Source organism: Eubalaena glacialis, chromosome 18 (genome assembly GCF_028564815.1).
Source record: "Eubalaena glacialis isolate mEubGla1 chromosome 18, mEubGla1.1.hap2.+ XY, whole genome shotgun sequence".
NCBI classification, from domain to species: Eukaryota; Metazoa; Chordata; class Mammalia; order Artiodactyla; family Balaenidae; genus Eubalaena; species Eubalaena glacialis.
Window position 1 is genome coordinate 34320482 of NC_083733.1, and position 12996 is coordinate 34333477.

General features: G+C 44.2%; 1 protein-coding gene across 2 annotated transcripts in view; it reads right to left on the reverse strand.

Moving 5' to 3' along the window:
• The window catches only part of TENT4B (terminal nucleotidyltransferase 4B), a 60317-nt gene extending 48147 nt beyond the window's left edge, over positions 1-12170 (reverse strand). For both annotated transcript variants that reach the window (XM_061172653.1, XM_061172652.1), the window contains exon 1: positions 11438-12170. In XM_061172653.1, coding sequence (XP_061028636.1) covers positions 11438-12066 — 629 coding nt within the window. In that variant the 5' untranslated portion in view covers positions 12067-12170. The remainder of the gene's footprint in view (positions 1-11437) is intronic.
• Positions 12171-12996: the final 826 nt, after the last annotated feature.

The window sequence follows — 12996 nt, forward strand, 5'->3', positions numbered from 1 at the left end:
ACAATTTAAATGGGTGAATTTATTATATATAAATTATATCCTAATAAAAACTATTTATAAATCATAAAATTAGAATTAAAAATTACATGTATTTGTAATAGGACAGAACAAGGGCTCTTATAAATAAGACAAACGTCTCCAAGAGAAAGGAACGAAACTGGGTCATTTGTAGAGATGTGGATGGACCTAGAGTCTGTCATACAGAGTGAAGTAAGCCAGAAAGAGAAAAACAAACATCGTATATTAACGCATATATGTGGAATCTAGAAAAATGGTACAAACGCCCTATTTGTAGGGCAGGAATAGAGACATAGACATAGAGAACGGACATGTGGACAGAGGGGAAAAGGGGTGGATGGAATGAATTGGGAGATTAGGTTTGACATAAAAACACTACCACATGGAAAACAGATAGCTAGTGGGAACCTGCTGTATAGCACAGGGAGCTCAGCTCGGTGCTCTGTGACAACCTAGATGGGTGGGATGGGGGGGTGGTGGGAGGGATGTCCAAGAGGGAGAGGATATAGGTATACATATAGCTGATTCACTTCATTGTACAGCAGAAACTAACACAACATTGTAAAGCAATTATACTCCAATAAAAAAAGATAGGCAAGGGAAATAAGAAATTGAAAAGAAAAATAAATAGCCAATTAATGTGAAGGCATGTGCAAATGAAATCAGTAAAATACTATTTTTTAACTATAAAATTGGCAAAAAAATGTTTTCTTTTGTATTGGTATTTGCTTTTATTTGTAACATGTAGCATTGGTGAAGGTTTAGGGAAAATTCGGACTCCTGCACACTGCTAACGTAAGGGTAAACTGATCCAATCTTTCCACAGGAAAATTTGGCAAAAGCCTTAAAAGATATAAACATTCTCCAATCTAAAACTTTATCCTCAAGAAATAACCATGTGGCAAGACAATTTATGGAGAAAGAATGGTCTTTAACAAATGGTGCTGGGACAACCTCATATCCACAGGCAAAAGAATGAACTTGGACCTCTACCTCACACCATATGCAAAAGTGAATTCAAAATGGATCAAAGACCTAAATTTAAGAGCTAAAACTGTAAGACTCTTAAAAGGCAAAATAGGGGTCAATTTTTGTGATCTTGGCAATGGTTTCTTAGATATGACACCTAAAGCACAAGAAACAGAAAAAAAATAATAGACAACTTGGAATTTATAAAATAGAACAAACAAACAAAACTTTGTACCTCAAAGGACAATATCAAGATAATATAAAGACAATCCACAAAATGGGAGAAAATATCTGCAAATCATCTATCTGATAAGGGTCTACAATCCAGAATATATAAAGAACTCTTACCATAAACAATAAAAAGTCCACTAGAAAAAAATGGGCAAGCAACTTGAATAGACATTTCTCCAAAGAAGATATACACGCAGCCTACAAGCACATGAAAAGATGCTCAACACCCTTAGTCGTTAGGGAAATGCAATCAAAACCACAATGAGATACTACTTCACACTCCCTAGGATGGCTATAATCAAAAAGACAGTTAATGAAAAGTATTTACAAGAACATGGATAAACTGGAAACCTCAGACATTGCTGGTGGGAATGAAAAATATTATAGCCACTTTATATGACCCAGCAATTCCACTCCACGTTATTTACCCAAGAAAAATGAAAACACATGTCCACAAAAAAAATCTGTACATGAATGTTCATTATTTATAATAGCCAAAAAGTGGAAACAACCCAAATGTCCATCAGCTAATAAATGGGTAAACAAAATGTGGTATATTCATACACTGGAATATTTAGGCATAAAAAGGAATGAAGTACTGATACATGCTACAACACGAATGAACTCTGAAAACATGCTAAGTGAAAGAAGCCAGACACAAAAGGCCACATGTTATATGATTCCATTCTTATGAAATGTCCAGAATCATAAATCCACAGAGACAGAAAGTCTGTATGAGGCTTCCAGGATCTGAAGGGGAAGGGGATAGTGGAGTGATAATGGGTACAGGGTTTCTTTCTGTGGTGATGAAAATGTTCTGGAATTAGATAGCTGTGATGGTTGCACAATCTTGTAATGTTCTAAAACCATTGAACTGTACACTTTAAAAGGGTGAATATGATAGCATATGAATTTTATCTCAGTAAAAATAAGTAGAAAAATAGAAGAAATAATCCTCACTGTGACACAGGCTCAGCTAAAAACATGTCTTTTAAAAAACAAAATATTGGAAACAAACTAAATGTTCAACTAGGGATTGGTGAAATAAATTAAGGTGCATTCAATCACTGGAATACCATGTCCACACACAGTAGGTACACAGAGTCATACTAAAGGTAATGGGGTATTTTTAAATGCTGTAGAAATGTATTTCATATGCAAGATATTTGTCATATTAATACAGTTTTTTAAGTCAAAAAAGTATGCCCACAGTAGTCTGATACCCTTCTCCCAAAGTAGAAAACAATCTTAAGATAAAAGCCAGTTCTAAGGTCTGGCCTCCAGATTGTGAGAGAATAAATTTCTATTATTCAAAAAAATTTTTTCGGGCTTCCCTGGTGGCGCAGTGGTTAAGAGTCCGCCTGCCAATACAGGGCACACGGGTTCGCGCCCCGGTCCGGGAAGATCCCACGTGCCGCGGAGCGGCTAGGCCCGTGAGCCACAACTGCTGAGCCCGCGCGTCTGGAGCCTGTGCTCCGCAACAAGAGAGGCCACGCTAGTGAGAGGCCCGCGCACCGTGATGAAGAGTGGCCCCCGCTCGCCGCAACTGGAGAAAGCCCTCGCACAGAAACGAAGACCCACCACAGCCTAAAAAAATAAATTAATTTAAAAAAAAAAAATTTTTTTTTCTTTAAATTGGAAAAAAATTTTAAGTATACCCATAGTGGAGTCCATATTGATAGACAGAAAAAAGGAAATACAGTAAGTATATTAAATATATTTAATAATTATAAAATTATAAAAATATCTACACCAAAATATGCTAACAATAGTTATGTTCTGGTAGTAGTATTATAGGGGCTATTTTTTCTTCCTTTGGTTTAGCTGTATTTTCTAACTTTTTGACAATTAGCACTTAGTAGTAGTATATAAAACATATGTTGATTTTAAAAACAAGTATTCTGGGACTTCCCTGGTGGCGCAGTGGTTAAGAATCCTCCTGCCAATGCAGGGGACACGGGTTCAATCCCTGGTCGGGGAAGATCCCACATGCCGCGGAGCAACTGAGCCCACGTACCACAACTACTGAGCCCGTTTGCTGCAACTACTGAAGCCCGCGCACCTAGAGCCCAAACTCCGCAACAAGAGAAGCCACCGCAATGAGAAGCCCTCGCACCGCAACGAAGAGTAGCCCCCGCTCCCTGCAACTAGAGAAAGCCCGCGCGCAGCAACAAAGACCCAACACGGCCAAAAAACAAGTATTCTAAGGAACAGTGGTATTAACACCTCAAACAAAGAAGAAAACCAAGGGTGAATAACTAAATTTAAGAATAAAGACATTGGGCTTCCCTGGCGGCGCAGTGGTTGAGAATCTGCCTGCCAATGCAGGGGACACGGCTTCGAGCCCTGGTCTCGGAAGATCCCACATGCCGCGGAGCGCCTAGGCACGTGAGCCACAACTACTGAGCCTGCGCGTCTGGAGCCTGTGCTCCTCAACAAGAGAGGCCGCGACAGTGAGAGGGGCCCGCGCACCGCGATGAAGAGTGGCCCCCACTTGCCGCAACTAGAGAAAGCCCTTGCACAGAAACGAAGACCCAACACAGCCATAAATAAATAAATAAATATTTTAAATAAATAAATAAATAAGCATCTTGTTATTAAAAAAAAAAAGAATAAAGACATCAAATTTAAAACCTCATCACAGACCTAACACTTTATTAAATCCAAATTACTAGAAGACAACTTTTAAAACTCCACAACCACAATCCTAATGCATCCTTACTCTTGCTTTGGCAGAAATTTACAATACAATAAATTTACGATTTATAATACAAACTTGACAGTGCTAAAAGTTATGTTATTTTGACAAAATCAAAACAGTGACTTCAAGGGGCTGGTAAGGGAAATATAAGAGACCAGGTCCTAATTCTCAGCCCAGAAAATGGTTCCAATGAAACATGGTTTATTCTAGCATAGATATGAAGATAATATATTTATTCTATACAGTCTGAAGGCACTGTTCAGATGTAAAAATACTGTAAAAAAAAAACCTTACTACCACCACCAACAAAAAAAATCACCACTAGGGACTTCCCTGGTGGCACAGTAGTTAAGAATCCACCTGCCAATGCAGGGGACATGGGTTCGAGCCCTGATCCAGGAAGATCCCACATGCCACAGAGCAGCTAAGCCCGTGCGCCACAACTACTGAGCTCGCGCGCCACAACTACTGAAGCCCTCGCGCCTAGAGCCCATGTCATGCAACAAAGAGAAGCCACTGCAGTGAGAAGACCGTGCACTGCAACAGAGTAGCCCCTCTCGCCGCTAGAGAAAGCCCGCGTGCAGCAACAAAAAGACCCAACACAGCCAAAAAATAAATTAATTAAAAAAAAAAAAATCACCCCTAACCACAGGGTTTACTCCCCAAAATATAGCCAAGCCAACAGAAAATAAAGTTTATTCATAGCATATGAAAGGAAGGACTCTAAATTTTGAAATCAACTCTGCAGTTATCCTTTTATATGTTTTTAGAAAATGAAAATAAAGCTCTACTTCATACTAGTTTCTAAGAAAAAGCAACATGTAAAGGAAACACTGTAAAGTAATTCAACGATAAAAGAGTTAAAGTGATATTGCTAAGCATAAAAGCAAAGCAAATCGAAAAGTAAGGCCCTTTTAAGTCAATTTTATTTAGAGATTTTTAATTGCAGACATTCTCAATACTGTCAAGAAGTTTTTAAAATAAAAATTAAAGTTAAAATTAGGTGGAGTTATTTATGAGAAGGTTAATATGATAAAAGCATAATAAACTATTGCTATTCATATGAGAACAGCTAAAATAAAAAACAGTAATAATACCAAATGCTGGCGAGGATGCAGAGAAACCAGATCTCGCATACATTGCTGGTAGGAATGTAATGTGATACAGCGACTCTAGAAGAGAGTTTAGCAGTTTCATGTGCTTACCAAATGACTCAGCACTTTTGGGCATTTATTCCCCCCAAAGTGAAAACTTACATTCACATAAAAATGTGTACTACATGAACGTTTATAGCAGCTTTATTTGCAATAGCCAAAAACCATATAAACTCTTCCGGAATGTCCTTCACCAGGTAAATTGTTAAACAAACTGTGGTACACCCAAATTTTGGAACACTACTCAGCATTAAAATGGAAGGAACTATTAAACATGCAACAATTTGGAAAGAACTCAAAGGAATTATGGTAAATGGAAAAAAGTCAAAGTAAAGTACTACATGATTCCATTTATATAACATTTTCGAAATGAAAAAATTATAAACATGGAGAGCAGATCAGTGGTTGTTCGAGGTTAGAGATGAGGGGGTGTGTGCATGAAAATAAAGGGACAGCATGAGGGATCTTTGAGGTGATGGTATAGTTCTGCATCTTAAAGACGGTGGTGGTGGTTACACAAACCTACACGTGTAAAATTGCACAGAACTAAACACACACACACTACACAAATGAGTGCACATAAGACTGGTGAAATCTGAATAAGGCTATGGATTATAACAATGTTGATTGCCTGGTTTTGATATTAAACTATAGTTATGTAAGATGTTACCACAGCACGAAACTAGGTGAAGGGAACATGGGATCTTTCTGTACTACTTTTTGCAACTTTCTGTGAATCTATATTTCAAAATAAAAAGTTTTAAAAAATCAGATGGGGCTATGCATGAGAAGGTTAATATAAGAAATACAAAAGGTTTAACAGAGCATATGGAACATGGTAAAAAGGCTCCATGAGCACTTTTATTTTATAGAGCACTTTTAATAAAGCAACTAAGTTGAAAACACAGGTTTCTGTATACTATTCAAACTATTTCAGCAGAAAGCATGACTTGAGCTAGAATTCCAGAGTTCAGTTACCAGATACTACATGAAATCTCTTATGCACACGGCAAGATTCTTTTCCATACTCTGAAACCGTTCAAGTGATTAAGGAGCCAGTACACAACAAAACCAGCTCCACATTCAGCTTTTTCCCAAAATCTTTAACTCAAATTTCCACATAACCCAAAGCCCTTAGTATAAAAAAAGTCTCTAATATCATAATATCATCAAGTAACTTATAAGATGGAAATAAATTAACACCTGCTGTTTGGGTTCAAATTAATGAAAAGCCTAGTTCAAGGGCATCCTCAACTTCGATAAATATTCTCTTAGAAAAAAATAATTTCCTGTCATGTTAAAAATGGTAAAAATGAATTTAAAGTCTTTTTGGTGTTCTGTAGCAGCTGAGTCCCTAACAAATATTCAGAGGGTTAGGAAGAACACTCTACTGGCCATCCTCTGAATCCCTGAAGTAGGCTGAGCCGTCCAGCCAGCTCTGTAGGAAAGAGTCAAAATAGGAGTCTCAGACCAGCTGCTGGGAACTGGACCCTAATTCTTCAAATGAGCATCCTCTTTGGCCTACAGCCCCTTCAAGACTACTCCATACCTATGTGTGTATAAATGATTAATACATACAGTCTCCAGTGCAGTGGGTGTGATCCTGAAATAGTTTCCTCCACTAAATTTTACTCTAAAGGACAAAAAGAAAGCTGAGTAAAATCATACAACATCTTGCTTTTCTACTTTCCATAGAAAAGTGGCTTAAATTTTTCTCAGGTATAAGAATACCTAATCGCAACTGTCTGACCAGTCCAATACCAGCAAGGGAGCCCTTGAAATTTTCTTCCCATGGACCCTTCTGGACTCCTAACACTAGGATTTACCGGTAGCGGTTTCATGGAAGAAGTTGGGATGTAAGGCCATCTACCACACCAGGACCAGAACTGCTGTAACCCACACTCTCTCCTCCTCCCTACCTTAGACTTTCCTAGTATCCCTTTCCCATGGTTCCTTTCCAGAAAAAAACTAAACCTTCTGTGTGACCCCACGGTAGATTCCAAAAAGCTCTAGTCATTGTTTCTTTCTGCCTTTCGGCACCTAAAAACTTAATGGGTGTCGAAGAAAATTCCACACGCTAAAATGCCAATGATTCTCTGCCTGCCAATGCAGGGGACACGGGTTCGAGTCCTGGTCTGGGAAGATCCCACATGCCGCGGAGCAACTAGGCCCATGAGCCACAACTACTGAGCCTGCGCGTCTGGAGCCTGTGCTCCGCAATAAGAGAGGCCGCGATAGTGAGAGGCCCGCGCACCGCGATGAAGAGTGGCCCCCGCTTGCCACAACTAGAGAAAGCCCTCGCACAGAAACAAAGACCCAACACAGCCAAAAACAAATAAATAAATAAATAAATATTTAAAAAAAAAACTTAATGGGTGTCGAAGAAAATTCCACACGCTAAAATGCCAATGATTCTGACGGTGTGACAGTGTTCATTGTCACAGATTTTAGACAGAAGATGAGTTGTGGCATGGAAGCAGCTTAGTTCACAGCTAGAACACAGTATACTAGATTTGAAATTCTCAAATATGAATTACGTTGTTAGTGTAGAATCTACACTGCAGAAAACCTAATGTCTTCTTGAAAGTACATTTAAGCACCCAAATGCAGTAAAATTCAATAACCTGAAGGTCCTAGTTCACTGAAGAATTACTGTGGGCTACATTTGCAAATGCACAGAAATTATACTTAGAGCAAACCCTTGGAATAAGGCCTCTAAATTCTTTCATGTTAATCTGCCTGATCGCTTTGGAGCCCAGCACTAACACCAATCCCACTGATCATATTGTGTAGAAACAGTCAGAAAGAGGCCATAAGGCCAGTGCCGAAGAATAGCGTCAACATCTTGGACTTACTATGATACAGTGTACAACACACATAAGAAAGAACACTGCCCCACTGCAGTAAAGATGACTGTATCTCAGCCCCAAAATTTCATCTCCCTGCTAGACAGTTCTATCTAAACATCACCATACCTTTTGCTCCAAACCAAGTCATAACCCTTATTTTCAACAATAACACTAACATTACCCTAGTCACTCAAATTCAAAGCTGTTATTAAATCCATGAAGGGAGTCAGAATCTTTTCCATTCTTACTCTGTGGTACCTCTCACATTCACTCCCTCCCATTCCCATACCCATCATCCCAGTTCAAGAAATTATTCCTTAAACCCAAGTTTCCCAGCAGGGACTTCTTGATGTCCCACGGTCAAATTCATACTCTAAAACGTTGTTCTGAACAAGTCATCCAAGCCTTGAAAAAATATCTACAGATTTGGCAGTGCAGCCAACACAAGCCTATCCTCATGAGCTTGGACAAGCACCAAGCACCTTCCACAAGAAGTTTCTGGACACCTGGGCTCAGGACCAAGGACTCTGAATCTCCAAAAGTTTCCCATGTTTGCTACCTTTTGGCATCTCCTCTTTCTCCATTTTGATCAACAATTAAATCTCTGAAAAGAAAAGGGCTTAAAGCTCATTTTCATGGACAACCAGGAGGAGCACCATAGCCAGCACTGAAAGGGAATGAATTCCAAGAAACAATAAGTGAAAGCAACTTTATAAAGAAAAAAAGAAAAGCAAACAAACTCCCTGGATCTGGGGTACACAGAGAAGGCTGAGATGGTAAGCCCAGGTGAGTTTTAATTTTGAAAGAGGACTATGGAGACTTCAGGATGAAATCCAAACATCTTACTCTACATTTAAGAAATTTCCATCTTACCTCAATTTAAAAAAAAAAGAAAGAAAGAAATTTCATCTTAACTAGTGATCTAGTGGGTAAGAGAAAACATATACATAAAAGGAAAATTAAACATAAGCAAGCTATACCAAGAGCATGAAACAAGCACTACAAGATTTCAGAGGAAGAACCAAAAAAATCATGAACCTGGGCAACGAAGTCAGGATTTTGAACTGGATCTTGGAGTGTTCAGGGACTAAGTCAACCAGTCTGGCCAAAACAAAGAACACAGAGAGATCAAACATGTGAGACAGAGTGTGTATACAGCTGTCCCACAGTTCCAGACCACTGTTCATGTGCTTTTTCTTCCTCTCCCTATCTGGACAGTCATGTCAGTTCAGAGGCCAGGGACCACCACGATTTGTTAATCTGTTAGCTAAATGTCAGTCATCCCAAGAACTCGGAATAGTTTTACTGTATTTAATCTCAGAATAGCGTAACATTGAGGTGCACTCTGAACTCAGATTTTTTTAAATACCTGTATTAAAAAAAGCAAAACTTTTGTAAAAGTCAAGAAATAGGGATCCATAAATCACAACAAGAATTTTTAAGCACCCAGACACTTTTACAAAAACACTCTTAGGAACCGCTTAATAAAATTTAAAAAATTTAACTGCTGACATCCTCTAAAGAAGGAGGCAAAAGAATGGAAAGTCTGATGAAGTGATAAGCAGTTTTAAGACAGGTTTACAATCAGTTTTTAAACAGTAATTCCTCTGGGAAATGGAAATTCCTCTCCTTAATCCCTTTGAGGACAATATAATATTTGAAACAGGAACAAGAACATCTTGCTTCTACCTAAGTTCAAATGTGAGCCTTTTACAGTATCCTCAACATTAAATAGCAAGTAAAAGAGAGGAGAATTTCTAATCTATCGAAAAGAGAGGCAGCCAGCATTTTGGATTTATAACGTATCATTGCTACATACATATGCAGAAGCTTCAGTAAAATGAAATTAGGAAACTTCAAGATTTTAGTTGACAGTGATTACTTAACTGGAGCTTATTCCTGTGAAATGAAACTACCAGAATCCCTCAATATCAATTTGCTTGTCACTAAACCACAGGTTTATGCTTCATCTTGGAAATGCTAACAGGATGGAACCATGAGCCTTTTATTAAAACGAGATGACCATGGAGAGCGCCCTTGAAGCTTAGCAACAGAGGACTAAACCCAAAAAGGGTCCCCTCTGGAAAGTGAGGACAGGTTTATATGTACCCCAATGCCAGTCCTAAAATGCTTGACTGCATTTTCCATAAAAGGTGGGAGTTGTAATAGTAGCATACAGCAGACACCAGCCCACTAGAAGCAGATGGAACCCACCAACTCATTTTACCCAGACCTTCAAAAAGGTACACAGAACTCTCTCTGCTTGCCAAAAAGCAGGGTAGATCTGAATGGATGAATCTAAGAAAAGGTTTCACAAGGGACTACTAATGGTGATTTCATTTGCCTACTGTAGCCCACAATGTAAAATAGGATCTGAAAAATGAAAAGCAATTTTAAAGCTCATCCTCCATACTCAAGCTAAACACACACACACACACACACACACACACACACACACGGCCCAAAAGCTTTATTTTACAAAAATTTTTTGAAAAGACTCTATAATCTATTCCAGCACAGGGGCTCTTCCAGAAGGGAAATCTAGCTGGAAACAGTCCCTGTTTATGTACATAATTCACTAGGGGTCAGGTAAGATTCCATTTTGTAACAGCTGAACTTTAAACAGAAAGTCATTAGTGGTGCAACATTCATTCATTAGCATAAAGTTACCCCCTAGAATGAAAAGCACTGGCTGTCTCTGCCAGGATGACAACTTTACAGGGAGAAACTGGGGCCAAGGACCATGAACTCCTAGAAAGTTCTATCCGCCTGAGAAGAAGAGCTCACCATCTCCATCAGCCTAAACTTAACTGTCACCCCATTCCTCACTCCCCACAGAGCAAGGCATCGCTAATATAGGAAAGTTTTAAAAATAAAAAATAAAGAGATGGGCCAAAGGGTCAATAGCAGGCAAAGCCTTTCAGGGCTGACACGATTCCTGTTTGGGATTGGGGGAGGGGGAGGAGCTTTCTGGATGTTTCTATTCTTGGCAAGGAAAGCACCTCCAAGTCCTGTACCGTCAAAAGGCATTAACACAGGAACGTTCTCAGGGAATGAATGATTTGCCTGTGCTAAGCGACTTCATTTTGGGGTGTGATGATGGGGAGCAGGGTGGGGAGGGCTAGAGGGCTGGAGAGGGAATAGAGGGAAGGTGTGCTTGACTAGGGGGGATGGGAGGAAAGAGTGGATGGATAACGGGGGGTCCAGGGAAGGTAAGGAGGATGTGGATGACTAAGGGAGGTGAGGGGAGGGTGTGGATGGCTGAGGGGATGTCCAGAAAAGGCGTGGAGCTGAGGGGGAGGGGGGAAGGCTGTGGACCGCTAACGAAGGTTGGGAGAAGGTATGGATGGCGGAGGGATGGAGGGATAGCCATCAGCCCCCTGAGGACCAGTAACGAAGGCAAGCAGAGGGGGGTGGCCTCACCCAGGCTCCCCCCCCAATCCCCCTTCTGTGGGCGTGTGCCCGGCTGCGCGTGTGCAAGGGCCAGGCCGCCAGGCCGCAGGGCCACCACTCACCCCACGACTCCCTGGTTGTAGTTCCTCCGCTTCCAAGGGGTCCCGCTGTACAAGCCCCCGCTGCCGTCGGCCCGGCCGCCTCCCGCGGCCCGCCCTCCGCTGGGCTGCAGCAGGCTGTAGTTGAGTCCGTAGGTGCTGGCCTTATTGTCGCGCTTCCTCTTGTTGCTGCTGCCCGAAGCTGGGTCGGCGGGTTCCGCGGCGGGGACGGCGGCCGAGGAGTGCGGGGACGAGGACGCCGAGGGGGCCGGGGACGCCGAGGGGCCCGCGGCAGCCCGGCGGGCCCAGGCCGCGGGCTGGTGGTGGTGGTTGTTGTTGTTGATCGTCTCCAGGGGCAGGAAGTCCCGCTGCTCTGCCGGCAGCGCGTGGACGCCCAGCAGGCGCTCCCCGGAACGGTACATGCCGGCCGGGGCCGGGGCCGGGGCCGCGCCGCCCGGGCTGCCGGTGCTGCTGCCGCTCCCGCCGGTGGCCGTGCTGCTGCCGCCGCCGCCGCCGCTCGCGCCGCCGCTGCTGTGACAGTGGTGGTTGAAGTAGAGGTTCCTCAGTCCCTGGGTCGTCTCCCAGATCTGCATCCACAGACTGTTGGACGGTCCGAGCTGCTCTGGCTGGAACCAGGCGATCCTCGGATCCATCAAACGGCGGCGGCCGCTGCCCCCGCCCCTCCTGGCTGCCCGCAGGGCCGCCGCCGCCGCCGCCGCGCCTCAGGCGCACGCCCGGCCTCGGCGGCTGCTGCTGCTGCTGCTGCTGCTGCTGCTGTTGCTGCTGCTGCTGCTGCTGCTCCCGGCCCGCCACGGGCGGCGCGGTCGCGCTGTGAGCCCGGCCGGCGCCGGCGGCGTCGCTCCCGCCCTCGGGGGCTCCGCGGGCCCTCCCCCCCTCCCTCCGCCCCTCTGCCGAGCCCCTGTCACCGGGGTCCCCGTGCAAATGGCGGCTGCAGCGGCGGCTCTGGAGAAAGGCGATCGTCGGCGGCGGCAGCGACAGCGGCGGCGGCGGGACGCGCCTGCTCCGTAGCGTCCTTGCTCCTCCGGCCCCGGGGCGGGGCCTCTTCCGGCTCCGCCCCTCACGCCCCGCCCCCGCCCCCGCCCCCACAGCGCGCGCCGCGCCGCCGGTCCAGCCCCAGAGGCCGCGCGGTGCGTCACAGAGGCCGCGGGAAGGTGCGTCTGGGGCCGAAACCGCCCGGCTCAACCGTCCCGGCGCCGGGTAGGTAGAGGGTAGCACGTACCTGGGCGTCCAGGCGCCCCTGACGCGCGTGCCGCCTCCGGTCTCAGTTTCCCGGTCCCTGAGGCTGGGTGGGGCCGGACGGAGGTCGCCGCCCCCTCCGCAGGGAATGGATTGTGGGAGGTGCCGCCCCGCCCACTGTCCCCTCCCCCAGTCTGCAGCGCCGGGACCCCCTGGGCTTCTCCGACCCCTCCCGAGATCTCCGCTCTAAGCACTGTTCCAGAGGGGAAAAAATGCGCCCCCTCGCCACCCGAGCGTGTGTCCCGGACCCTGCCTGGACGCAGGCTGCCGGGCCATCCCACTACTCCCTGCGCCCGCTCTGCCGCGCCCTGGCTGGGGTTGGGAGC